Source organism: Chiloscyllium punctatum, chromosome 32, assembly GCF_047496795.1.
Source record: "Chiloscyllium punctatum isolate Juve2018m chromosome 32, sChiPun1.3, whole genome shotgun sequence".
NCBI lineage: Eukaryota > Metazoa > Chordata > Chondrichthyes > Orectolobiformes > Hemiscylliidae > Chiloscyllium > Chiloscyllium punctatum.
In genome coordinates, this window is record NC_092770.1 from 62,895,480 (window position 1) to 62,921,980 (window position 26,501).

At 44.3% G+C, this 26,501-nt stretch overlaps 1 protein-coding gene across 1 annotated transcript in view; it reads left to right on the forward strand.

Moving 5' to 3' along the window:
* The window catches only part of LOC140457815 (uncharacterized), a 128,887-nt gene that overhangs the window by 41,489 nt on the left and 60,897 nt on the right, over positions 1-26,501 (forward strand). Inside the window, exons 18-25 of the mRNA XM_072551432.1 lie at positions 4,004-4,189; positions 7,252-7,470; positions 12,351-12,470; positions 13,682-13,876; positions 16,064-16,162; positions 19,690-19,872; positions 25,117-25,215; positions 25,343-25,531. Coding sequence (XP_072407533.1) covers positions 4,004-4,189; positions 7,252-7,470; positions 12,351-12,470; positions 13,682-13,876; positions 16,064-16,162; positions 19,690-19,872; positions 25,117-25,215; positions 25,343-25,531 — 1,290 coding nt within the window. The remainder of the gene's footprint in view (positions 1-4,003; positions 4,190-7,251; positions 7,471-12,350; positions 12,471-13,681; positions 13,877-16,063; positions 16,163-19,689; positions 19,873-25,116; positions 25,216-25,342; positions 25,532-26,501) is intronic.

Sequence of the window (26,501 nt, forward strand, 5' to 3'; positions counted from 1 at the left end):
TACAGCTACTTAGATTACACCTCCTCCCACCCTGCCCCCTGTAAAAATGCCATCCCATATTCCCAATTCCTTCGCCTCCGCCGCATCTGCTCCCAGGAGGACTAATTCCACTACCGAATAGCCCAAATAGCCTTCTTCTTCTTCAAAGACCGCAATTTCCCCTCCGACATGGTCGACGATGCTCTCCATCACATCTCCTCCACTTCCCGCACCTCCGCCCTTGAACCCCGCTCCTTCAATCGCCACCAGGACAGAACCCCACTGGTCCTCACCTTCCACCCCACCAACCTCCAGATACATCGTATCATCCTCCATCATTTCCGCCACCTCCAGACAGACCCCACCATCAGGGAAAAAATTTCCTCTCCACCACTATCAGCATTCAGGAGAGACCACTCCCTCATCAGGTCCACACACCCCACAACCCAACCTCCACTCCCGGCACCTTCCCCTGCAACCGCAAGAAGTGCAAAACTTGCGCCCACACCTCCCCCCTCACCTCCCTCCAAGGCCCCAATGGATCCTTCTATATCCATTGCAAATTCACCTGCACCTCCACACACATCATTTACTGTATCCGCTGCACCCGATGTGGTCTCCTCTACATTGGGGAGACAGGCCGCCTACTTGCGGAACGTTTCAGGGTACACCTCTGGGACACCCGCACCAACCAACCCAACCGCCCCGTGGCTCAACACTTAAACTCCCCCTCCCACTCTGCCAAGGACATGCAGGTCCTTGGACTCCTCCATCGCCAGACCGTGGCCACACGACGCCTGGAGGAAGAGTGCCTCATCTTCCGCCTAGGAGCTCTCCAACCACAAGGGATGAATGCAGATTTCTCCAGCTTCCTCATTTCCCCTCCCCCCACCTTACCTCAGTCCCAACCCTCGGATTCAGCACTACCCTCTTGACCTGCAATCTTCTTCCCGACCTCTCCGCCCCCACCCCCTCTCCAGCCTATCACCCTCACCCTCACCTCCTTCCACCTATCGCATTCCCAACGCCCCTCCCCCAAACTCCCTCCCACCTACCTTTTATCTCAGCCCGCTTGGCATACCAGCCTCATTCCTGAAGAAGGGCTTATGCCCGAAACATCGATTTTCCTCCTCCTCGGATGCTGCCTGGCCTGCTGTGTTTTTCCAGTACCACATTTTTCAACTCTATTCCTGACTTATGCCTTGTAGATGGTGGACAGGCTGTGGCGAGTCAGGAGGTGAGTTACTTGCTGCAGGATTCCTAGCCTCTGACCTGTTCTTGTTGCCATTGTGCTTACATGGCAAGTCCAGTTCAGGTTCCAGTCAATAGTGACCCCCAAGATGTTGATAATGTGGAATTCAGTGATGGTAACTCCATTGAATGTCAAGGGGTAGTGATTCAATTGTCTCTTTATTGGTGATGGTCATTGCCTAGCATTTGTGTAGCACAAATGTTATTTGTCACTTGTCAGCTTAAGGTGGGATATTATCCAGGTCTTGTTGCATTTGATCTGAGGAGTCGCGAATGGTGCTCGATATTGTACAATCATCAGCAAACATCCCGTCTTCTGACCTTTATGAGAGAGGGCAGGTCATTGCGAAGCAGCTATACATAGTTGGGCCTTGAAGACAAATCTACCAGGGCAGCTTGAGCATTGGGAGAAACAAAAATTGGAAATAAAAAAAAAATCAGTTAAAGTGACCACAAAAGTTGCTGGATAATTGTGAAATCTGTACCAGTTCTCACATGTTGAGAAAGAACCTGTAATCCTTGCTACAGTGACCCCAGTCCTATGTCAATGTAGTTGGCTCCTCAGTGTCCCTCTGAAAATGGCCGAACAAACCAATCTGTTGTATTGGAGCAGTAATGACCAATTCATGAAGATGATCTCCCCCATCTCTAGGGATGGGCAATAAACCTCAGCCTTGCCGAGTGGGTGCCAACCTTCCAAGAAAGCACGAAAGAAAGAAAGACTGTGCCCCTTCTGTGTTTGATTTTCTCACCTCTATAAAGAACATTCTAGATATTGAGTGGCCAAATATATCATCCAACAGAAAAATGGAACTCACTCAGAAGATGTCACACACATGCAGGCCAATGTTTTCTCCTTTTACTTTCTAAGTGTGGGGGAGGGCACCACTAACAGCAAGACACATTTCATCCCCATCAAGATGCAAGCTGTGAAATCGAGTGCCAATTAGCCGTATGATCCGGTGGGACTCCAGCTAATTATTTCTTGGGACATTAACATCCTGCCTGCTAGGCCAACAGAAGTCAGGAGCCCACTGTGAGCAGCAGGCTCTGCCCTGACTGAAGGCCAAGGCTGCTGGTTGCTTAGCGACAATGAAGACCAGGAACAGCAGGAAGTTGTGATTTTTTTTTTCTTTGGAGGGGGTGTGGAGGTAGAATCACCAGATAGGGGGTCGTGAGGAAATGGATGTCCAAGGCAAAGGTGGGATTGCAGCTTTACAGCAGTCAGCCCCACCCCACCCATGTGCCCGAATGCCCCAAGTCTCGGCCCCAACCCCACTCCGTGGCAGGCAGGATGCCATGCTCTAGCAGTCAGGACAGTTACCCCATTTTCCAACTCAGCAGGGACAAAGTTAACCAGACCGGTGGCAAACTAAACACCCTTATAAGTGGTTGTCATGTCACCACTTATGGACCTCAGTGGTGGTTTGCTGGGAAGGTGAATCATGAGACTTTCCATTCATGACAAAAAATGGGGTTGAGTATTTTACTGGTGCCAACTTGCCACGATCATTTGCCCTACCCAATCACTTTCCCTGCCCCTTCTGAAGGAAGTTCTGCTTTCACTGATCAACTTGAAGCAAATTTAAAGTTGCACAAACAGTTTTGAGGCTGTGGCACTGGAAATGGTTTACTTTGATCTCTACATCCTTCTCTCTGCGCATTCATTTCAAAGTGGTTCCAGCAAGCTCTCTACATTTGGAACTCCCATCAAGTAGCCCTTTAAGGGACACCTGCATGGACAGAGGCTTCCACGTGAAAACAGTGGATGGAGTCATTTCCTGAGTGCAATGCTAAATGTCATCAAGCAAAGTAGCACAGTATCAGATTGAAAGGGAAACACAGCAAGCTTGGGCTGCGCTTTGAGCTCTGTTAAAATGTGTCTATTAAAAACTAAAGTTGCCATAGTCCCATAAGGCTCTCCTTACAGAGAAATGACTGATGGTGTCTTTAACCTGATGGGTAACCCTGTCTCAGGCAAGGGGTGAGGCTGAGAAGTGAGGGCCTCAGGCAGTGTGAGAATTGAACCCATGCTGTTGGCATCACTCAGCATCACAAACCCAGCTGTCCAGCCAACTGAACTAATTGATCCCCTGGCTTAAAAATATATGCCAAAGAAGGGTTTATTTCAACCCAGCCGAATGTACATGCAAGACAGCTCCCATCCAGACCAGAATTCTCAACAGGGCCCCAGCAATTATCCTATGATAGACTGACCAGAAGAAAAGATTGAGAATGAGATGGGTGGCACGGTGGCACAGTGGTTAGCACTGCTGCCTCACAGCGCCAGAGACCCGGGTTCAATTCCCGCCTCAGGTGACAGTCTGTGTGGAGTTTGCACATTCTCCCCGTGTCTGTGTGAGTTTCCTCCTGGTGCTCCGGTTTCCTCCCACAATCCAAAATGTGCAGGTCAGATGAATTGGCTGCACTAAATTGCCCTTAGTGTTAGGTGAAGGGGTAAATATAGGGGACTGGGACTGGGTGGGTTGCACTTCGGCGGGTCAGTGTGGACTTGTTGAACCGAAGGATCTGTTTCCACACTGTCGGTAATCTAATCTAATCCTAAATCACCAAAAGCAGCTGTAAAATTACTGAGCAAAATGCCAAGTGCGACAGAACCAGGTGAACTGCAGTGTACTTTCCTATTCCATCAACACATTTGTTGAATTGCTCTTGTGGAGTCATTCCATTGATGCATTATAAAACACTGCGGGACTATTACAAAGAGGGAACCAAGACTAAACCACTTCATGTTTTCCTTCTCTGTTTCTAGGATGTTTTTGCCCACCAGAAATTATCCCGGGAACAGCGAACCATCCGGCTGTATCAGGGCATCCCTGCCCCTGTGTATCAGGCTTTATCACGTCCAATAACTTCCCGAGTCTGTACCAGAACAGCGCAGACATGTACTGGTTCTTCAACATGGCCCAGTTGTCCAATGCCACTCGACAGTACACAGGTAAATGGCAACTCCATTCTTGAAGGTGAGAGGAGATACATTCAACTGCAACACTATTCACTGATCAGAAGAGTCATGGGATCATAAAGTATTGCAGCATGGAACCTGCACCTACCACTTCCTTGTTTCAGACATGTGTTATCCTCTGTATGAAAAGGTTGCCCCTCAGGCCCCTTTTAAATCCTTCCCCTCTCACCTTAAACCTATGCCCTTTAGTTTTGGACTCCCTTGCCCTGGGAAAAGAAGACCTTGGCTACTCTCCTTATCCATTTCATCATGATTTTATGAACCTCCATAAGGTCACTCCTCAATCTCTGCCCCTCCACAGAAAAACATCCCAGCTTATTCCAATTCTCTTTCCAGTCTTGGTAACATTCTTGGAAATCCTTTTTGTACCCTTTCCCGTATAGCAGGGTGTTCAGGATTGTACGCGGTTGTCCAAATGTGACTTTAACAATGTCCCACCTCCTATATACAATGCTCTGACTGATGAAGGCAAGCATGCCAAACATCATCATCAACACCCAGTCTACATTTTAAGGAGCTATGTACCTCCACCCCAAGGTTTGTCTATTCGAAACAGTTCTCAGGGCCTTAACCTTAACTGTTCAAGTCCTGCTCAGGTTTGTCTTACCAAAATGCAACACCTCACATTTATCTGCTTTAAATTCCATCTGACACTCCTCAGCAGATCACTCTTAGATAACCTTCAAGTAAATTCTTGGGTGCCAATGTGTGAGTTGCTTGTCTGCCTACTCCAGAGTTGTCAATCCTGCTTGGATGCTATTCTGGGATCATATGACATTATGCTCTAAGCCCTCCCCACCATGGGTCCACTTAAAACTTCAGTCTCCATTGTAGTCAGTGATTAATAGCAATAGAATCCCACAGAAGGTTCCATAATCCAGAGGCTGGTCTACACTATGTGAGCTTTTCACCTGTCCCAGCATACTGGCAACATGGTTACATACTCGAAGCACTACTGCCCTCCTGTTTGACAACAGTCAACCTGCAGGTAAATGAAAGAAGGAAGTTCCTCTCATAATTCATCTTGATTTACACTCAGGAGTATCCAGGGAAGTAACCTTTGAACCCAAGATTGTCTGGAGGTCTTGTCCACCCAAATAAAGCCCCAACTGGAATGAAAGTTGAGCAGGTAGTAGAAGGAACTTAGCTTGGCACAGCCTGTTCTCCACGCCTGGGATTGTTACCATGATATTGAGGCTCATAGTGGTATTTTTGCCCAACTCATGGGGAAACAAGCTGGAACTCCGTTTATTGTAGCTGGGCAGTTAACTTCAGACCATGAGGAAAATGTCTCACCTTGGTTAAATCTCTGTGATTGGTTATATGAGATATGGTGGTTTTGTAAAATTTAAAACATAATTGTTGAAAGGTAGGAAATGCAAAATTCTAATATGTCCTCAACAATTAACTTAGAATAGACAGTAACAAAGAAAAGATTGAGAATGTAGGAAGTCACAAGTTGGTAAAACAGCAAAAAATTTGAACACAGCAAAATTTAGCAACGGCACTGAGAGAAATTTCAAGATGATCTGATTATATTAATGTTTATTAAAGGATAAATGTTGTCCAGAATGCCACAAGGCACCTCCCTGTATCTTTCCATTCACCCAAGGGCAGATAGACGCCCAGTTTAATTTCCTTCATAATTTCAACATACCCCTTCTTGCCTATACATGACTCCAGTTCCAAAGTAAGCGGTTGCTTCTAATGCCCTCATTATGAGCTGTCCAACATTGCCCAGGGACATCACCGGCAAAACAGGATGCTATGGCCACTACTCCTATCAGTGGATGCACAAATTGACCTTCACCTTTGCCTAAATTACAGTTCTTCAAATATACCTTTAATGAAGTTCTCTGGACAGCCTGAGAATACGAAAGGTGTTCCTTACAGAGTAACACACAAAAAGACAGAGAATGATGTGTAGTTTCCTCAGGCCATCCCTGTCAGCCACATTACAACTAAACATCATGGCTCCCACGGATGTCACTCACCAGTTACCAGGGAATCACTGGGAAGAGACAAAACACAGCTTCAAATAAATCCCCACAATCAGGTGTGCAAAATGTTTTATGGAGTTCCTTACCAATCTCTGAAGGTGATCACCAAATGTTGTAATGTTGGAAATACAGCAGATAATGGACACATAACAAGGTCTCACATAAAGCAACAAGAATATGGCCAGATAATCTATTTATTATTGATGCTATAGAATCACTAAATCTTACAGTATAGAAGGGGGCCATCATGTCTGTACCAGCTCCCCTCTTCAGCCCTATATCCATAGCCCCTAAATCTCACTTGCAAATATATATATCCTGCTGTCTTTTGAAACTTCCTATGGAATCCACCTCCACCCCGAGACAGCAGATTCCAAATCCTAACCAAGCTCTGAGTAAAGGGTTTTCTCCTCATCTCACTTCTATCTGCTCCATCATTCAATATGTTTTTTTTAGATTACTTACAGTGTGGAAACAGGCCCTTCGGCCCAACAAGTCCACACCGACCCGCCGAAGCGCAACCCACCCAGACCCATTCCCCTTCATCTAACACTATGGGCAATTTAACATGGCCAATTCACCTAACCTGCACATTTTTGGACTGTGGGAGGAAACCGGAGCACCCGGAGGAAACCCACACAGACACGGGGAGAATGTGCAACCTCCAGTCAGTCGCCTGAGGCGGGAATTGAACCCGGGTCTCTAGCGCTGTGAGGCAGCAGTGCTAACCACTGTGCCACCATGCCGCCCATGGCTGATCATCCAACTCAGTCCCCTGTTCCCACTTTCACATTAGACCCTTGGATTCCTTTGGCCCTAACTACATGTAATTCTTTCTTGAAAACATTCATTCTTTTGGCTTTGACTGCCATCTGTGACAGAGAATCCCACAGGCTCACAACTCTGGGTGAAGAAAGTCACCAAGAATGCCTTCAGTAGCATGAGGAGACCAGGACTGTGCACAGCACCATTATCTATGTTTGAAGTAATGGCTAACATAAACACTGTATAGAACCCATTTGTTGTTCCACACAGGAATCCGATTCTGGGTGGAGTCACTCTCTGTGGAGTCCCAGGAAGATTACATCGCCTTTGGATGTGGAACAGATCCCGATCGACAGAAACAGTTCACACTGACTGAGAAAAACTTGAACATCACGACCTTTCACCTCTCTAATTGCACAGACTCCTGGGTCCATTTCCACTCTGGCCCCAACGTGCCTAGCACCAGGTTCAGAATTTATTACGAAATGGGTGAGTTTTGTTTAATTCTTTTGATCTGAGTTGATTTATTATTGTCAATGTCAATTATTGTCAAACAGTTCTTTGCTTACAACTCCAACCTCTAGGTCTATAAGACCATGGGATATAGGAGCACAAATTAGGCCATTGGCCCATCAAGTCTGCTCTGCCATTTGGTCATGGCTGATAGGTTTTTCTCCCTGTGACCTTTGATCCCTCTGCCGGTCAAGAACTTCTCTGTTTTAAATATATTCAATGACCTGGCCTCCACAGCCTTCCTTGGCAATGAGTTGCTCAGATTCCCCACTCTCTGGCTGAACAAGTTTCTCCTTATCTCCATTCTGAAAGGTCTACCCTTTACTCTAAGGCAGTGTCTTTGGGCTTTTGTCTCTCCTACTAATGGAAACATCTTCCAAACATCCACTCTGTCCAGCTGTTCAGTATTCTGAAAGTTTCAATGAGATACCCCCTCATCCTTCGAAACTCCGAGAGTCCTCAAGCATTCCTCATATGTTAAGTCTTTCATCCCTGGGATTATTCTCATGAACCTCCTCTGCACCCACTCCAGGGTTCATACATTCTACCTGAGGTATGGGGCCCAAATGTACTCACAATACCCTAAATGTGGTCTGACCAGAGCCTTATAGAGCCTCAGAAATATATTCTAGCCTTTATCAAGCTGAATGACAACGTTATATTTGCCTTCCAAACTACCAACTCAACCTGCAAGTTTATTTTAAGAGAAACCTGGACTAGGACTTCCAAGTCTCTTTGCACTTCAGACTTCTGAATTTTACCCCTATTTAGAAAATAGTCCATGCCTCTACTTTTCTTACCAAAGTGCATGACCTCACACTTTCCCAAGTTATATTTCATCTGCCACTTCTTTGCCCACTCTCCTAACCTGTTTAAATCTTTCTGCAGCCTCCCTGCTACCTCAAAACTACCTGCCCCTCCATCTATCATTGTATCATCTGCAAACTTCACCAGAATATCCTCAGTTCCTTCGTCCAGCTCATTAATGTATAAGATGAAAGGTTGTGGTCCTAACACTGACCCTTGTGGAACACTACTAGTCACTGGCTTCCATCCTGAGAAGGATCCTTTTATCCCCACTCTCTGCTTTCTGCCAGGCAGCCAATCCTCTATCCATGCTAGTATATGGCCTCCAATACTATAAGCCCTTATCTTACTCAGCAGCCTCCTATACAGCGCCTTATCAAAGGCCTTCTGGAAGTCCAGATAGATAAATTCCATTGGCTCTCTTTGGTTTAACCAGCTTATTACTTCCTCGAAGAATTCTAACAGATTTGTCAGTCATGACCTCCCCTTGATGAAAACCAGGATCTCTCCAACTTACTCTCATCAAAGATGAACTGCGAATTAGGGCTTTGCATTGGAACAACATTATTAAAGAAGCAATTTCAAATTGATTAGCTTGTGTTGACATGATATAAAGATTACTTAGGTAAATATTTTCAACCAGAATGTTGAATGAACAGAAGTTTGGGGGGGGGGGGGCAAACGCAGAATGCTTAAAGATCAGCTGAATACATGGCTGGCGAACAGGGAATGGAGAGTTGGTGTAAATGGGTCTTTGTCAGGTTAGCAAGACATAGTGAGTGCTATGCAACAGGAATCAATCTTAGGACCCAAACTGTTCACAATCTTTAAAAGGGCCATAAGGTATACTTACCAAATTTGCTGATGACACAAAGTTGTGAATAGGACATGAGGAATTTACAAAAAATATATTGATGGGTGACTGGGTAAAGATGCAGCAATACAACTTAATATGAGAAAATATGAAATTGTCCATTTTGGCAGGAACAATTAAAAAGAAGCGTATTATCTACATGGTAAGAGACTGCAGAGCATGAATCACAAAAGCTCATGTGCCGGTCTGGCAAGTAAATAGGAAAGCTAATAGAATGTCATCATTTATCATAGCATCCCTACAGTGTGGAAGCAGGCTTTTCAGCCCACTGTGTCTACACTGACTCCCTGAAGAGCATCCCATCCATACACACTCCACTTACCCTATCCCTGTAATCCTGCCTTTTCCATGGCTAATCCACCTCGTCTGCAAATCCATGGGCAATTTAGCATTGCTTTTGGTTTGTGGGAAGAAACTATTACATTCAGAGGAAACTCACGCAAACACAGAGAGAATGTGCAAACTTCACACAGATGTCACTCAAGGGTGGAATCGAGCCTGGGTCCTTGGTGCTGTGGGGCTAACCACTGAGCCACCATGCCATGAGGGCAATTGAATAGAGGAAGCATAGGGAGGTTGAGGTTCAATTGTATAAGGCACTGGTGAGACTGTAGCTGGAGTACTTTGTTCAGCATAAGATCTGCTTACTTAAAGAAGGATCTAAATGCATTGGTAGCAGTACAGGGAAAGATCACTAGACTAATATCTGGATTGGGGACAAAGAAACTGCAGATGCTGGAATCCAAAGTAGACAGGCAGGAGGCTGGAAGAATATTGACAAGAACATTGGATTGGTCAGGTTGCCTTATGAGGAAAGCTTGGTCAGACTAGACTTGTATCCGCTGAAATTTAGAGTGGAAAAGGTGACTTGATTGAAATTTATAAAATCCTGAGAGGTCTTGACTCAGTTGACTTGGATGTTTCCTCTTATGGGAGAATTTTAGAAGTAGGAGTCTCTTTAAAAATAATGAGTCACTCATTCAAAACTGATGAGGTGATTTCTTTTTCCCTGAGCGTTATGACCTGAAAAGGTGGTGGAAGCTGAATCCGTAAATTTTTAAGGCAGAGGTGAATCGATTCTCATTAAGCAAGGAGTTGAAAGCTTATGGGAGGTAGGTGAGAATGCAAATTTGAGGCTACAGTCTGATCTGCTATAATCTTATTGAGGGACTGAATGGCCTACTCCTGATGAGTATGTTCAGATGTACCACCAGGAACAAGAGAGCAGGAGGCAGAGATAGATATTTCATAACGCTCAGCAAAAGTTTGTACTGGTCACAAAGACTGAACCACTAGCGGTCTACAAAGGTGGACAGGGAGAGTATCCAATCTAAATCTAAAGCATACATAGAACATAGAACAAAACAGTGCAGAACAGGCTCTTCGGCCCTTGATGTTGCACCGGCCTGTGAACTAATCTAAGATCATCCCCGTACACTGTCCCATCATCATCCATGTGCTTATCCAAGGATTGTTTAAATCTCCCTAATATGGCTGAGTTAACTACATTAGCAGGCAGGATGTTCCACGCCTTTACCACTCTCTGCATAAAGAACCTGCCTCTGGCATCTGTCTTAAATCTATCACCCCTCAATTTGTAGTTATGCCCCCTCATACAAGTTGGCATCATCATCCCAGGAAAAAGACTTTCACTGTCTACCCTATCTAATCCTCTTGTATGTCTCTCTCAAATCCCCTCCTAGCCTTCTTCTTTCTAATGAGAACAGACTTAAGTTTCTCAACCTTTCCTCATAAGACCTTCACTCCAGACCAGGCAGCATCCTGGTAAATCTCCTCTGCACCTTTTCCAATTCTTCCATATCTTTCCTGTAATGGGGTGACCAGAACTGCACACAATATTCCAAGTGCAGCTGCACCAGCGTTTTCTACAGTTGCAGCATGACATTACGGCTCCAGAACTCAATCCCTCTCACAATAAAACCTAACTCACCGTACGCCTTCTTAACAGCACTATCAACCTGGGTAGTAACTTTCAGGGAAAATATGTACCTGGACACCAAGTTCCCTCTGCACATCTACACTGCCAAGAATCTTTCCATTGACCCAGTATTCTGCCTTCCTGTTATTCTTCCCAAAGTAAGTCGCTTAACGTTTATCTGCATTGAACTCCATTTGCCACCTCTCAGTCCAATTCTGCAGTTAAGACCATAGACCATAAGACATAGGAGTGGAAGTAAGGCCATTCGGCCCATCGAGTCCACTCCACCATTCAATCATGGCTGATGGGCATTTCAACTCCACTTACCCGCATTCTCCCCGTAGCCCTTAATTCCTCGCGACAACAAGAATCTATCAATCTCTGCCTTGAAGACATTTAGCGTCCCGGCCTCCACTGCACTCTGCGGCAATGAATTCCACAGGCCCACCACACTCTGGCTGAAGACTCAAGTTTATCCAAATCCCCCTGCAACCTGTAACATTTTTCCACACTGTCCACTATTCCACCAACTTTAGTGTCGTCTGCAAACTTTCGAACACGCCCACCTATTCAAAGTGGCAAAAAGCAGTAGTAGGGCAGTGAATTGGGTTTTTTTTGGAGCCAACAGTAGATATTAAAAAGCTCATAAAAAGGACGAACCTTGATTATTAAAATAACTTGACAAAAAATATAAAAAACAAGCAGCAAGACATTATACAGATATATTAAAAAAAAACAGTACCTAAAGTAAGTTTGAGACCCTTGGAGGTTACAACTGGGGAATTAATAATTGGGAACAGGGCGATGACAGATTATTTAAACTAATATTTTGTTAAGGTCTTCACAGTACAAGTTACAATAAATATCTCAATGATAATAGATAAGCAAGATGCTAGTAGTCTGACTCAAGGCCTGACCATTCCCTGAGTCAGGAGAAAGTGAGGACTGCAGATGCTGGAGATCAGAACTGAAAATGTGTTGCTGGAAAAGCGCAGCAGGTCAGGCAGCATCCAAGGAACAGGAGAATCGACGTTTCGGGCATAAGCCCTTCTTCAGGAATCGACGTTTAGGGCATAAGCCCTTCTTCAGGCTTATGCCCAAAACGTCGATTCTCCTGCTCCTTGGATGCTGCCTGACCTGCTGCGCTTTTCCAGCAACGCATTTTCAGCTCATTCCCTGAGTCGCCCTTGCACTGTGTGACCACATTAATATTCCGGTGTGCCCTTGGTTTTGCAGTGCCCCGTCTGTGCCTGAACCTGAGTTGTGACGTCAATGCAGTTTGTCACCGAGACAGCGCCGGGTCCCTGGTATGTCGCTGCAAACCAGGCTGGAGGAGATCAGGTCCCAGGTGTTACGGTAAGGCAGTCCCACCACATGCATTTCTCTCCACTGAAGGCAGTCTTTATACTGTCCCGGTTTGTGTTTGGAGCCTGATGGAGCTGCAGCTGAACCCTGGGGTTTGCATGGAGTTTGGTACTTGTGTGGGAGCTTATTAAGCTCTGTGTCCGTAGGTCAAGGGGTTTAAGCCCACTTGAAGAATTAAACACTAAATATTAGTGAGCTCCCTTCCCTTGAGAGCAGCCATGTGGTCCAGTGGGACTATGGCAATTTCAATTTTCCCCTTTGCTTTTGTCAATACGCTCCAAGTACACAGGCATTGCCTGAGTGTGTGCAACAGAGTTCAGGAGACACAAAGCTCTATAAAGTACAAGGATGCAGAGTCTGATCCATTTCACTCCAATTACCCAATGCAGCCCTGCAATCTCATGTCCCTTTATATGCCCTAATTGTTCAATATTAAAGAAAAATCATGAATCAACAAATCTTCAGATCATTAATGTCTGTATGGTTCCTCCTAATTTAATTGTTAATGTCTGAGAACTTCATCAAGGAGATGTTGTTAATTCTAAAACCACTCTGTTCTCGTGTTGCTCTAAATAATTGTCGAGTCCTGTAGTTCTACATTAATTGTTCATGGTCAAAAAGTGTGGCTTTGGAAAACCACAGTAGGTCAGGCAGCATCAGAGGAGCAGGAGGGTCAACGTTTCAGGCATAAACCCTTCATCAGGAATGGTTGAAGGTGGGGACAAGGGGGCTGACAGATAAATAGAAGGGAGTAGGACTGGGGCAAGGTAGCTAGGAAGGCGATAGGTAGATGCAGGTGGGGGGGGGTGATGGTGATAGGCTGGAGCAGATAAGTGGGAAGGAAAATGGACAGGTGAGAGAAGTTCAAGAGGGCAGTGCTGAGTTAGAGGGTTGGATCTGGGGTGAGGTTGGGGGAGGGAAGATGAGGAATCTGGTGAAATCGACATTGATGCCGTGTGGTTGGAGGATCCCAAGGAGGAAGATGAAGTATTCATCCCCCAGGCATCAGGTGGCTAGGATTTGACGGTGGAGGAGCTCCAGTACTTGCATATCCTTGGCGGAGTGGTGGGGGGGTGGGGGGGGAGTTGAAGTGATCAGACCATGGTCACGCATGGTCAATATCTGTTCTAGCTCTGCACACTCCTGCTTTACAGCAAGGTCTGAATATTAACAAGCTGTCTGCCTCTCCGCTTCTTCCCTAGAGCTCAGGAACATGGTACAAGCTGTAACAGCCAGTGTCACAGAACCCAATGTCACATTGAGATGGACGGTTATCCCAATACCCAGAACTGAGATTCTCAATTACCAAGTTAACACAAACTGCACAAACCACACCAATGGGATCATCCAGCTGCAAACCTACCATCCTGGAAACACCACCAGTTTAGTTTTTACCGGTAGGTATTGCAGACCTTGCTTAGACTTCTGTGTCCTCAGACACTGCTTGACACATTGAAGACCACAATAACCTGACCTATAAAACCTGAAACTTTATGATCCTGTTCTCTAAGATTGAATTTCCCTGGCTTTGCTCGCATTTTGCCTCTTTTCTTCTTCGAAGAGAACAGCAAGTGGTCAGTTAAATGCAATCGGGATGACTTGGGAAGATGTGGGGACCTGAGGCATGGGATTTGAGCTTGAGCGGGGAGTTGAAGCAAGGAAGTCCTAGGGATTGACTGTTTATGGCCTTCATTGAACTGATGTCCTCAGGAACGTTCTCATTAGGGACGCTGCTCAGCAGGATTGCTCAGCTGGCTGCAGTCACTTAACGTTGCAATGAGCTCAGGTAAATCCTGCTCTTCAATCCTCTCAATCAAACAAGAATGAAATTAACAGGCACTCGCACTGAGATGGGTTAACTCAGCAATGACAAATTTATACATTTCAATCACATCTTTAAGAATCACCAAGGCGATTCAGAGGAACATCAAACAAAGTGACAGCAAGACACAAAAATCAATATGAGGACGGGGGACCGACAATTTGTCGAAGAGTTAAGTTTTAAAGAAAGGGAGCGAAGTGGACAGATTTAGGCAGTTAATTCTAGTACCAAGGCCTAAGTAACTGGATGAATAGCGACTATTAATGGAAAAGCTTGTTAAGGTATCACACATTAAGCTGCTTCCTAAGATAAGAGCCCATGGTGTTGTAGGTAGTATATTAGCATGTATAGAGGATTGGCTAACTATTAGAGCACAGGGAGTTGGGAATAGGGGGCATCTTCAGACTGGCAACCTACAATTAGTGGAGTGCCACAGGGATCGGTACTGGGCCACAGTTATTAATGGCTTGGATGTGGGAATGTATAATCATCAGGTTTATGGATGACTCAGAAAAAGGTGGGAAGGTAAGTGGTGAGGATGGCATAAGGAGTCTGCAGAGGGATACAGGCAGCTAAGTGAATGGCAAATGGAAAATAATGTGGGAAGCTGTGAAATTATGCACTTGGGAAGAATAGGAGCTGAATTTATTTAAATGGAGCAAACAGATTTGGGGCTCCTCATCAAAGAATCCCAAAAAGCTAGCAGGTAAAATGGAAGGTGAATGGAACATTGGCATTTGCTGCAAAAGGAGTGGAGTGTAAAAGTAGGAAGATCTTCCTAAAACTCTATAAGCACTAGTCAGAGCACACCTGGAATTCTGTGAAGAATTCTGATCCACTTATCTGAACAAAACTATACTGACATTGGAGGCAGTCCAGAGAATGTTCACTGGGCTGATCCTGGGTATGGAGAGATTTTCTTATGAGGACAGATTGTGTAGGTTAGGCCTGTACTCAATTAAAGTTTGAAAGAATGACAGCACACCTTATTGAAACGTGTAAGATTCTCTGTGAGCTTGACAGGGTAGATGCTTGAGAGGTTGTTTCAGCTTTTGGGAAAGTCCAACACCAGAGTGTGTAATCTCAGAGTAAGGATGACAAGGATTTTCTTCTTAACATTGTGAACCTGTAAAACTCTTCATTGCAAAGGGGCTGGGTCATTAAGTATATTCAAAGCCGAGATGAACAGATTTTTAATCAGGACAGCATTCACAGGTATGGGGGTATGGCAGGGAAGTGGATTTGAGGATTATCATTGAATGATCTCATTGAATGACAGAGCAGACCCATAAGAAAATAATGACCTATTTCTGTTCTTACATCTACACCATTAGGAACAATTCAAATTGAAGATATTTAAGAGGCCAGAATTTGAGTAGCACAGCCAACTGGAACATTGGGTGCCAGAGCTAAACACAGAAACATGTGAGATAAAGGCCAAAGAGAGATTAAAAACTAAGGACGAGAATTTTAAACTAATGCTATACTGTCCAGCAGGCTGCTATAGGCCATTGTGCACAGGTATGACCAGGGAACAGGATTTGGTTGTGTGTTTGGATATTGGAGTGGACTCTTATTCATGCTGGCCAGAGGAGCAAAGAGCAGGAATAGAGTATTTGCCATTCCAAGTCAATGCAGCTCAATCCCACACTGCAGCAGATTTACTTACGTCAATACGAGAGAAACTCAGAGTTTTGTTTGCGGAAATTATTTTTATATGTTTTGTATATAATCTTGGTGACTAATGTGACTGAAATTCCAGGTCTGGGCTCCCTATCACTGTGTACCACTGTGATCCAAGTAAACACCTCCTCTGATGGCCTGGTGACCACTCAGTCTTTTACCTTCAGGACCTACTCTGGTGAGTTCTCTTGTTAGTTGTTCCACAAAATTCCATTGTCAGACAACTTTCCGTCATTCACACCAGTATTAAAATCACTAAAAGGTCATGAACAGGTATAAAAAGAATCCAAAGTAATGAAATGAATTCTGCCTTTTATCACAACGGGACTTGGAATTCAATCAAGAGCCGGGTATTTCAAGTATCTGCTGCTGTACTTAGACCACATCCTGAGTACTGAGAGCTGTGTTTAGTTTTAGGGCATCACATCTTCGGAACACTACATTAGCCTTGGACGAGGCAGACTCACCTGCGTGAAATCAGACTTTACAGGGTTAAATTATGATGCTAGATTGCATAAACATGGCCTGTGTAATGGAGATAGTCCCTTAAATATGAGATTGAGGCAAGTCAGTAAGAGTCCTAGTGTTCAGGGTAATTGTTGCCACACTCCTGTACAGCAGTGAGACCTGGACTCTGTATCAGCAACTTGTAGAAACAAATTTCAGCAATTCCTCCATCACATTCTCCAGCTTAATTGGGAGGGCCATAGAACAAATGCTAATGTCCTTCTTGAGACCAGTTCCACAGGCATTAGAATAAACTCCTGTAAAACCCAATTATGATAGAGTTGGCTTTTTGTCCAGAAGACTACAAAACATCTCCCCCAGCAGATCCTCTTTCCTCAACAATCATATTCCAAGCAGAAACCTTGAAGTGTCGCTGCATTGACATCAAGGAATGGGAGGAGCTTGCTGTCAATTGTTCAAAATGGTGACAAGTCATCCATCGAGCTGCATCATGAGTCCAAACATCATACGAAAGAGGCTGAGGGGAAAGAGTAATCTGCTGTCCAAATTCTTTATGGGACGTTCTGTCCATATTCTCGTGAGTTGAGAACCACCCTGTACTGTCACAAGAAGAGTCACGGCACTACCTTGAGGAGGCATCATGTTTAAATCAAGTTGAAGCTGATGACAATGGCGACCTGAGTTGGCTGATCTCTGCTTGAGGTGCTAAAATGGCCACCTGCTCCCCTCTTCATCTTTCTTTATGCAAACACCCCTACCTGTTGGGTGAGGAGAGGTGCAAGTTTGTTGCTATACCTGCCATAGGGTTAAACAGGCTGTCATCACTCACTGGGGTAAATTCTTCATATCACTGCAAGGGTGGTACTGCAGTGGAATGGATGACCCACTCATTAGGGAGCCAGTTCCATGTCTATTCCACCAGCTTACTTTGTTTTGAGAGGTCAGGAAGGATCTGTAATTGTGGATAATCCGATCCCACCAGATTACCACCCAGGTACTGAAGACATAAACTGACTCCACAAGAAGACTAACTGCTTGGGTTAGGCTTTGAAAGGAGATCAGCAGTGTGTTAGAGCTCTGTACAAAGTGTCCGCTGGAGAGGAATTTCAGGCAAACTTTCATTCTCTCCTGGATTTTAAACATTGATCCAGAAAATAACAACTTATTTTTCAGCCATAAACACAAATTGTTTTCTTAAAGTCAAAAACTGCTGAAGAAACTCAGCACGTCAGGCAGTATCTATGCAGAGAAAGCAGGGTTAACCTTTCGGGTCCAGTGACCTTCCCTTAGAACTGACCTGAGTTTTTCCAACAATTTCTGACTTTGTTTCTGATTTCCAGCATTCCACATTTCTTTTTTGTTTTATTTTCTTATGATCTTTTGATACCCATTACCAATGTAATGTTTTTACAAGTTATTTACCTTTTACAATGCCTCCTTTTTACCTTGAGGTGAAACAGAATCCACTGACTGGTCGGAGAACAGTGATCATATTAAACTTCCGCTGGGAAACAGACCAGTGTGATCTGGTTGTCATGGGGAAAGAAATCTACACTGAAATCTATTGGACATCCAAGTGGCAGTTTTTATGTCTTGATGGAGATAAGGATGCTGTTGGAGATAGGAACAAAGGAGCCGTTACTGTTAAGTACCGAGGGAATAAAGCACCCAATAGGATGTTAGTTTTTCTATTCAAAAAGAAGAGGACAGAACATGGGACTTTTTGAGACTTAAGGGATACGAATAATGCGATTTTGGAGAAGATTTGTAGCTCAGGTTGTGGATCGGGTTGTAAGTTTGCTCTTTGAGCTGGTAGATTTGTTCTCAGATGTTTCATCACCACACTAGGGGTAACATCACCAGTGAGCCTCCGGCGAAGCGCTGGTGTTCTATTTGTGTGTCTTGATCTGTTGTGGTGGGTGATATCACTTCCCGGTTCTGTTTCTGAGGGATTGGTAAATGGGATTCAAGTCGATATGGTTGTTAATGGAGTTCCCATGTGTATCTTTGTTTGGCCTGTCCCAGGATGGACATATTATCCCAGTCAAACTGGTGTCTCTCTTTGCCTGTGTGTGTGCATATTAATGAGTGTTGGTCATGTCTATTGGTGGCTAGTTGGTGCTCATGTAATCTGGTGGCTAGTTTCCTGCCCGTCTGTCCAATGTAATGTTTGTTGTAGTCCTTGCAGGATATTTTGTATATGACGTTCATTCTGCTGGTTGTTAGTATGGGGTCCTTTAGATTCATCAGGAGCTGTTTCAGTGTAGTGGGAGGTTTGTGGGCTACCATGATGCCTAGGGGCCAGAGTGGTCTGGTTGTCATCTCCGAGATGTCTTTGATGTATGGCAGGTGGCTAGAGTCTCTGGGGGTGTTGTGTCTTCCAGTTTAGATCTGTTGTGCAGGAGTCAGCGGACTGCGCTTTTTGGTTACCCGTTGTTTCTGAATACCGTGTACAGGTATTTTTCCTTGGCTTCTCATAGTTCCGGGGTGCTGCGGTGTGTTGTGGTTCATTTAAATAATGTCCTGATGCAGCTCCATTTGTGGATGTTGGGATGATTGCTCCTGTAGTTGGTCAGTGTGCGTGGCTTTCCTATAAACGCTTGTTTGTAGCTCTCCATTAGCTTTTTGTTCAACTGTGATGTCCGGGAAGGGGAGTCTATTGTTCTTCTCTTCCTCTTTGATGAACTTTATACTGGTAAGGGTGTTGTTTACGTGTTTGTGACAAAACATCTCAGAACAAATCTACCAGCTCAGCGAGCAAACTCCCAACTGGGTAAGAATAATCATGGTAGGCGTTGTTGGGGGAAATCAGCTCTGGAAGAGACAGGGTGAATGGAGTCATTTTCCGAAGACACCAGAAGAGGGCAAAGAGAACAGAGGATTTCTGGAAGTGAATTGGACCTTAGATTTATGTTGCTCCACATCTTCCAGAAGTGCTTCAAAAAGTTGTTGTGAAATGTTTTTCAATTTTGGTAAATAGAATTGCGAAAGCACCTTTTCGTCAGTTTGGTGTATTGTTTGCCTATTGAGTAATGTTTGATCAAAGTTGATTTTAATTTATTTATTATAGTAAACCTCTTGAAAGTGTGAAATCATGAGCTTTGGTCATTTCTATCAGTTCCTGGGAATTTCCCTTTGAAGATGGTAGGAAATATTTCCCTCTTGATTCGAACCCAGAGGCTATAAAATGGGTATTCATTGTGTTTGATTTTTTTTTAATATTACTTTTGCCTTCAGAAATGATTCCAGAAGCTCTGAGTTTGACCTCCATCACCACCACCAGTGCTGTGATCTCCTGGGCCCCTCTTGGGAGTGTGAGTGCTCTGAGGGGCTGCAGTCTGCACTACTACAGCATTGGGAGCCCTGACACTGTCCGCACTGTCAGCTTTACCTTAAACAGTACAGAGGCAGTGATCACAGGTAAGACGTGAAATTAACCAGCCCTCAGGTATGTTGTCGGACCTTGGAATTTGGCTACCTGGCCCCAGTGATACCCTGGCCTTATCTTAAGTTGGGCTCCTCATTTTTTTAAGGACTCCCTGTCATCCCAGATGTGACCACCTCTCGTGCCAGTCACTCTCTCTCACTATTTTGGGATTTTCTCCCGAGGTAGGAGATGAATGTGTCTCAATTTAAAGCAACTGACCCTGCTCCTAGCGTTAAATTGCTAAGTGCTAGCCATCTCCATGATGAGCAGGCTCATTGAATTTTATGGCGGTGGCCTGTGAACACAGGCACTGTGTAAAATTCAGCCCCAGGAAGTACAGCAGCCAATTTGCATGCAGCAAGTTCTCACAAGCAGCAGATTGAAGGATTAAAATTGGCCAGGATACCGGCAACAAGGACTCTGCTCCTCTTCATTGGAGTTTTGTGGCATTTTCACATACGGTAATGTGGCATTGATTCACTGGAGCAGTCTTTCAGTTGGAACACTGACAGGGCTGCTCTCTCTTTAGTGTTCACTGGACTATCGTTCCAAGTCTAGAAGAAAGTGAGAACTGCAGATTCTGGAGATCAGAGTCAAAATGTGTGGTGCTGGAAAAGCAGATAGCATCCGAGGAGCAGGAGAGTCGATGTTTTGAGTATAAGCTCTTCATCAGGATGCCCACCTTGAAGAAGTTCTCCTCCTCTTCGTGATGTCGAGTTTATGCTCAAAACATCGATTCTTCTGCTCCTTGGATGCTGCCTGACCAGCTGTGTTTTTCCAGCGCCACACTTTTTGACTATCCTTCCAAATCTCCTGAGTTGGATTTGAACTCACAATCTCCTTATTCAGAATCAGCAGTGGTAACACTGAGCTGTAGCTGACACTGAATTCACCCCTTCACCTCTGATAGTGATTGCTGCGAGTAAGACAATGTTGATCTTGAGTCTGGAGATTACTGTGTAAAATGTTTACGCAAAAGGAGGGATACGTCTTCAGTGTGAAATGATCTTCAGATCGCATTGCAAGTGACTGAGAATCCGAAAATGCATAACTTTCAGACTTCCCAACTGGTTAGATAAAATGCTACTGCCAAAGTCGCTAGGTTGTTTGATTTTTAAATAAAGCCAAACAATTTGTCCAAAGAAGAAATGGGCTCATTTACAAATGGATGACAATGACGGGCAAAGATATATTTCTAGTTTGTTCCCCAATGTGAGATAGACCCAGGTCACATGAGTCTGAGTGAGTCTGACAGTCTTACTAATTTGTAAAGATTAGATTTCAATGTTTCATCTAATATCCAAGTAGATTTTGCAGGATGAGGTTTGCTGCCAAGGCTGTCTGCATGTGGTGGTCATGTGTCATTTGTGTCATTATATTCCCTGGTTATTATCTTGCTTCCCCACAGGAAGAGTGCTCTCCATCTATTTAATGTCCAGCAGGACACCAGTTAAACTCAGGTCTGACCCTGAGAAGGATCAACATCCTTCAATTCTGTTTCTATCATTCAACTCGTGTCAGTCTCTTTCTTTGTTTATTACAAGATTCATATCGACTCGCCCCTGGATCGCTGATCAGTGATCCGAAGGGGTGCCTGATTTTAATCCCTCCTCTGCACCGGCAGGAAAATAGATCAACTCAACACAACACATCCTGGGGTTGAACTTAGGACCTACTTGGTCCAGGCGACTGTATCCCACTGAGTCACCAACTAAGTTCATAGACAACCCTTTGATACTTTGCATTTGACTCATTTTAGAATAAAGAATCAAGAGATTGTTTTGTCTGAACAAAGAAGTTGCCACATTTCCAATAATTGAAGTTGGTAAACGTTTTCCTTTTCATTGTTATCCGGATATGTTCCATATTCCACTCATCATGCAACAGGAAGCCTCCCAGTTTTCCCACTGTAAATTCCAATGTTCCACCATCCTGGTTTCCTCAATTTATCTTTTTAGCCTCCTGAGAGTAATAAGCAAGGGATTTGATTAAAACATACTGCTAAAGTAATGTCTGACCTAGTAAGATGTTTTAAAATTGCAGCTGGTTTAGCAAAACATGTATAGCATGTGAAGGGCTGAAGTTGTAAAATCATTTCCTCCCCACCACCACTCCGTTGATATCAATGGATGGAGGAACGGGAATGAAATATAAGTGGGAATGGTGGTAACTCAATGGTTCGTCCTGCAGCCTCACAGCACCAGGGACCCCCGTTCAATTCCACCCTCAGACGACTGTCTGAGTGGAGTTTGCATATGATCCCCCTGTCTGCATGGGTTTCCTCTGGTTTCCTCCCATCGTTCAAAGATGTGCAGGTTAGGTGGATTGGCTATGCCTAAAGTGCACCATAGTGCCCAGGGATGTGTAGGCTGGGTGGAATAGCCATGGTAAATACAGGGAGAAAGTAGGGTGATGGGTCTGGGTGGGATGCTTTTCAGAGAGGTGATTTGGACTTTTTGGGAAGTATGGCCTGACTCCACATTGGAGAGATTCTATGATTCTAGTTGAATGGTTTCCACCTAGAAACAGGCAGCAGGCCGAGAATCTGCCTAAATGTAAAACAAGCCATTGACCAACACTGATTTGCTATTTAACTTAGGTAATTTTTAATTGAAGGGTCACAGACTACATGCCAGCACGGTGGCTCAGTGATTAGTACTGCAGCCTCATAGCGCCAGGGACCTGGGTTCAATTCCTGCCTCAGGTGACTGTCTGTGTGGAGTTTGCACATTCTCCCCGTGTCTGTGTGGGTTTCCTCCAGGTTCTCCGGTTTCCTCCCATAGTCCAAAGATGTGCAGGCCAGGTAAACTGGCCATTCCAAATTGCCCATAGTGTTAGGTGCATTAGTCTGGAGTAAATATAAGGTGGGGGGATGGGTCTGGGTGGGTTAGTCTACAGAGGGCCAGTGTGGACTTTTTGGGCCCTGTTTCCATACTGTAGGGTATCTAATCTAATCTACTCTAATCATAAGACATCATGAGTTTGAAGTAAAGGGAAATTTACAATACATCACCATCCCCAGAGATAGCAACTGAATCACAGCAAATCTGAAGTCAACATGAAATTGTGAATTTCTCAAAGGAAGATTTACACATTAGTTCAAGTTTCTCTCACATCTTCATCCATGTAAACTCCCAAGTCTCATGTTAGAGAGTCAGACAATTTTTTTTGTTTTATGGCATTTTTTTAAACCAATCGACCAGGTGGTTCCCAATGGGAATCTAAGACTCTACCTCCTGCTGATAAGGCAATGTCTCGCCTCACACAGGATCACAGATTAGTTTGCAAACTCAGTTGCCCTAAAGATTCATATAGTAAGGTTCCACCTTTGTTCCTTAGTTTATGTCAGATCTCAACCAGGGTCATGTGTGTCAGGTGTGGCTCAGTGGTTGCACTCTCAGGTAGTGTCCCTTCTTGTGCACCAAGTTCCACTTGCTCCAAAGGTGTGAAATAACCTCTCTAAACAGGTTGATTAAAATATCTAGAAGGTTGTAGATTCATTAAACTCCAAAGCTTCCCGGTAGATTTCTCATTTGCCTCTCTGAATCCTCTCATCACGGTGGAGTCCATTGCAAGTTTGGTGTGGACCTTCCCAAAACTGCCAGTTCGGTTCCTGCTTATGCTTGGAGGAATCTCTGCAACTCTGACACTTTAGGCTTTCCTCCGTGCAGGTTGAATATTGTATGTTTGTCTCAGATAGCCTTCACAGCTAATGCTTCCCTCCACGTGGGCCATTAATAGTAATATTTTCCCAAAAGAAGTGACCTTTAATGCAAAATCATACTGGCCACCTTCATGTGGTTTACCCTGAGAGAGTTCTCCTTAGTAGATCTGCTTTGGTATTCTATATTCATTGCTGACCCAGGATTCTGTACTTTAGAACAGGGGAGGTGATGAACCCAGTGGTATTAATTCTAGGCTGTTAATCCAGAAATTCAGCTATTGTTCTGAGGACCTGGGTTCAAAGCCCACCAAGTCAGATAGTGGAACTTGAATTCAATTTTTAAAAAATCTGGAAACCATGAAAAAACCCATCTGGCAAACTAATGTCCTTCAGGAAAAGAAACCTGCCATTCTCACCTGGTCCGGCCTCCATGTAACTCCAGGGACGCAGCGATGTGATTAGCTCTTGACCGCCCTCTGAAAAAGCCCAGCAAGTCACTCAGTTCAAGGGCAGCTATGGGTGGGCAATAAATGCTGACCAGCCAGTGACACCCACATCACACAAATAAATTAAAACAGTATGCTGGAGACTGGAATCCATTGCAACTAAATGACAGCTGCAGATGAGACCAAGGTAGATTAAGGTTACAGATCCCATGATGCTGTTTCAAAGGTGGTCACCTTCTCTATGTCTTGGCAGTGATTATACCACAAGCAACATCAGCAAAACAGATTCTGGTCATCATTTAGCTCCTGCCTGTAGAACCTTGCTGTGTGGAAGTTGGCTGCTCCATTTCTTACATAGCCACAGTGACTCTACTTGAGAAGTACATTGTTGGCTGATTTTGGAAAGTCGTGCAGAAAAGCAAGTCTTGCTTCTATCAGGGCAGTCCCTGGGGTTGGGGAGGTGGGTGTCGTTATTTCTCGCACTTGTCCTAAATTAAAAGAGAGGAAATCATCCATGGATCCTGTTCTTGATCTGATGGATGAAATGTTGTTGTGTACGCTGGTTACCCGGTCACAATATTGGAGTGTGAACACTGGAGAGATTGGCATTACAGCTTTGCTGGGATGTCAATAGAAATCCCTTAACAGTAGTTTAGACCAATGTTTATATCAATTGTTTCGAGTCTCACCTGCCCTGCAGAGAAATTGGAGTACTAACATGGAAATTCACCCACTCAATAAAGAAGTTGTCTGTTGTCCACACTGGGGGAGGTCCAACACACTTTGATGTAGGCATACAACTTGGTGCACCTGTGAAGGTGAACAGCTTGAAAAAACAAAATTGGCACCACTCACCCTCCTAGCTTTTCGTTATGATTATAACTGTGGCTCCTGTGAACAAGGCTGATGTTGCAGTCTGAGGTCGCAAATGTGAACCAATCACTTTCTGACAAAGTTTGTTACACTGACAAACATCATGCAAGAACAACAATCCATTAAAAAAAACTGTAAACCCTGAATGAGGGAAGGGAGGTCAAGAAGCAAGAATGAATAACAAAGTATTCTGACACAATGAATTTAGTGAATTTATTCTGCTAGTTATATTAACCATGAGTATTTCTTTTCAGGATTGAAACCAGACACTACCTATACAGTGTCCATTGTGTGTCATTCCCTTTTTAACCGGACACTCAGCTCCCAGCTTCTGAATGTTACTACTCTCCCATGTATGTATTTGCAAATTTTATCATCAGTCTAAAGTTGTCTCTCTCTCTCTATCTATCTATCTCTCTCTCTCTGCAAGGGAACAGAGATGTTTTTCTTAAACTGACTGAGGCTCTATTTTGTTGGCAGCTTTAAGATTCATCATCAATGTGTACGCCTCCCATATTACCTCATCTACTGCTGTGATTGGCTGGGATCTACACCCTTCAAAGGCTGCCCTCATTTGGTCCTACTCCATTAGCTATGGTCCTTATGCCCGTGGTGGACCCACCAGGAATATAATTGCTTTCCCTCCGATAACTACTGTGATCCTCACAGGTAAAGACATGGAAAATGTGGAGTGAGAGTGGTCTTTTGCTTCTGTAATCTGCTGAGTTAAGGACAGTGACGCTGGGATCCAGTAACTTTGGAGATGGGTCCTGAAGTAGATCCCCCTTCCACCAGACTCCTGTCCCACATGGGCAGCCTTGAACATTACACTGGGTTATGGGAGACTTTATCAGAGTGCAGATGTGATGTGGCATTCAAATATATCAAATTAAAGATCAATATTAAAATTAAATTAAGATAATGATCAATCAGGAGGAAGCGCACAAAAGTGCCAATGACCTATGACCATTGTATGAGGGTAATGAAGGTGTAAAAGATGAAATTATTGCCAGAAACTACTGAGGCAGGTGAAAATGCTTTGCATTGGATCCTGCAGCCTGGAAAAAAATGAGTATTAAAGCTCAAAGAACCAATTATGGCAGATCCAAAGACATTTCGGGTGGCTCAGCGGTTAGCACTGCTGCCTCACAGCACCAAGGATCCAGGTTCAGTTGTACCTTCTGACAACTTCCTGTGTGGAGTCTGCGTGGGTTTCCTCCCACAGTCCTAGGATGTGCAGGTTGGGTGGATAAGTCATGCCAAATTGCCTGTCGTGTCCAGGGATGTGAAGGCTGGGTGGATTAACCCTGGGAAATGCAGGGTTACAAGGATGGGGTAGGGGATGGGTCTGGGAAAGGTGCTCTTTGAAGGGTCAGTGTGGACCTGACAGCCTGCCTCCACACTGTAGGAATTCAAATTAATTGAACACTGGGAATTATATGATAAATGTTCAAATTGGATTTAGTTTGCACAAAAGCAATTGATCTTAATTTAGAATTAATTAATTTTAATAAATAAAGTTTTGCCAGTGCATTCACCCCATGTAATCCCTTGATGTCACTATGATTTTTCTTTCCTCCCATTCAGTTCACAGTCAGTCTGAAAGGCAGCTTTTTCAAGGTCTCTCCTTCTGCATTGT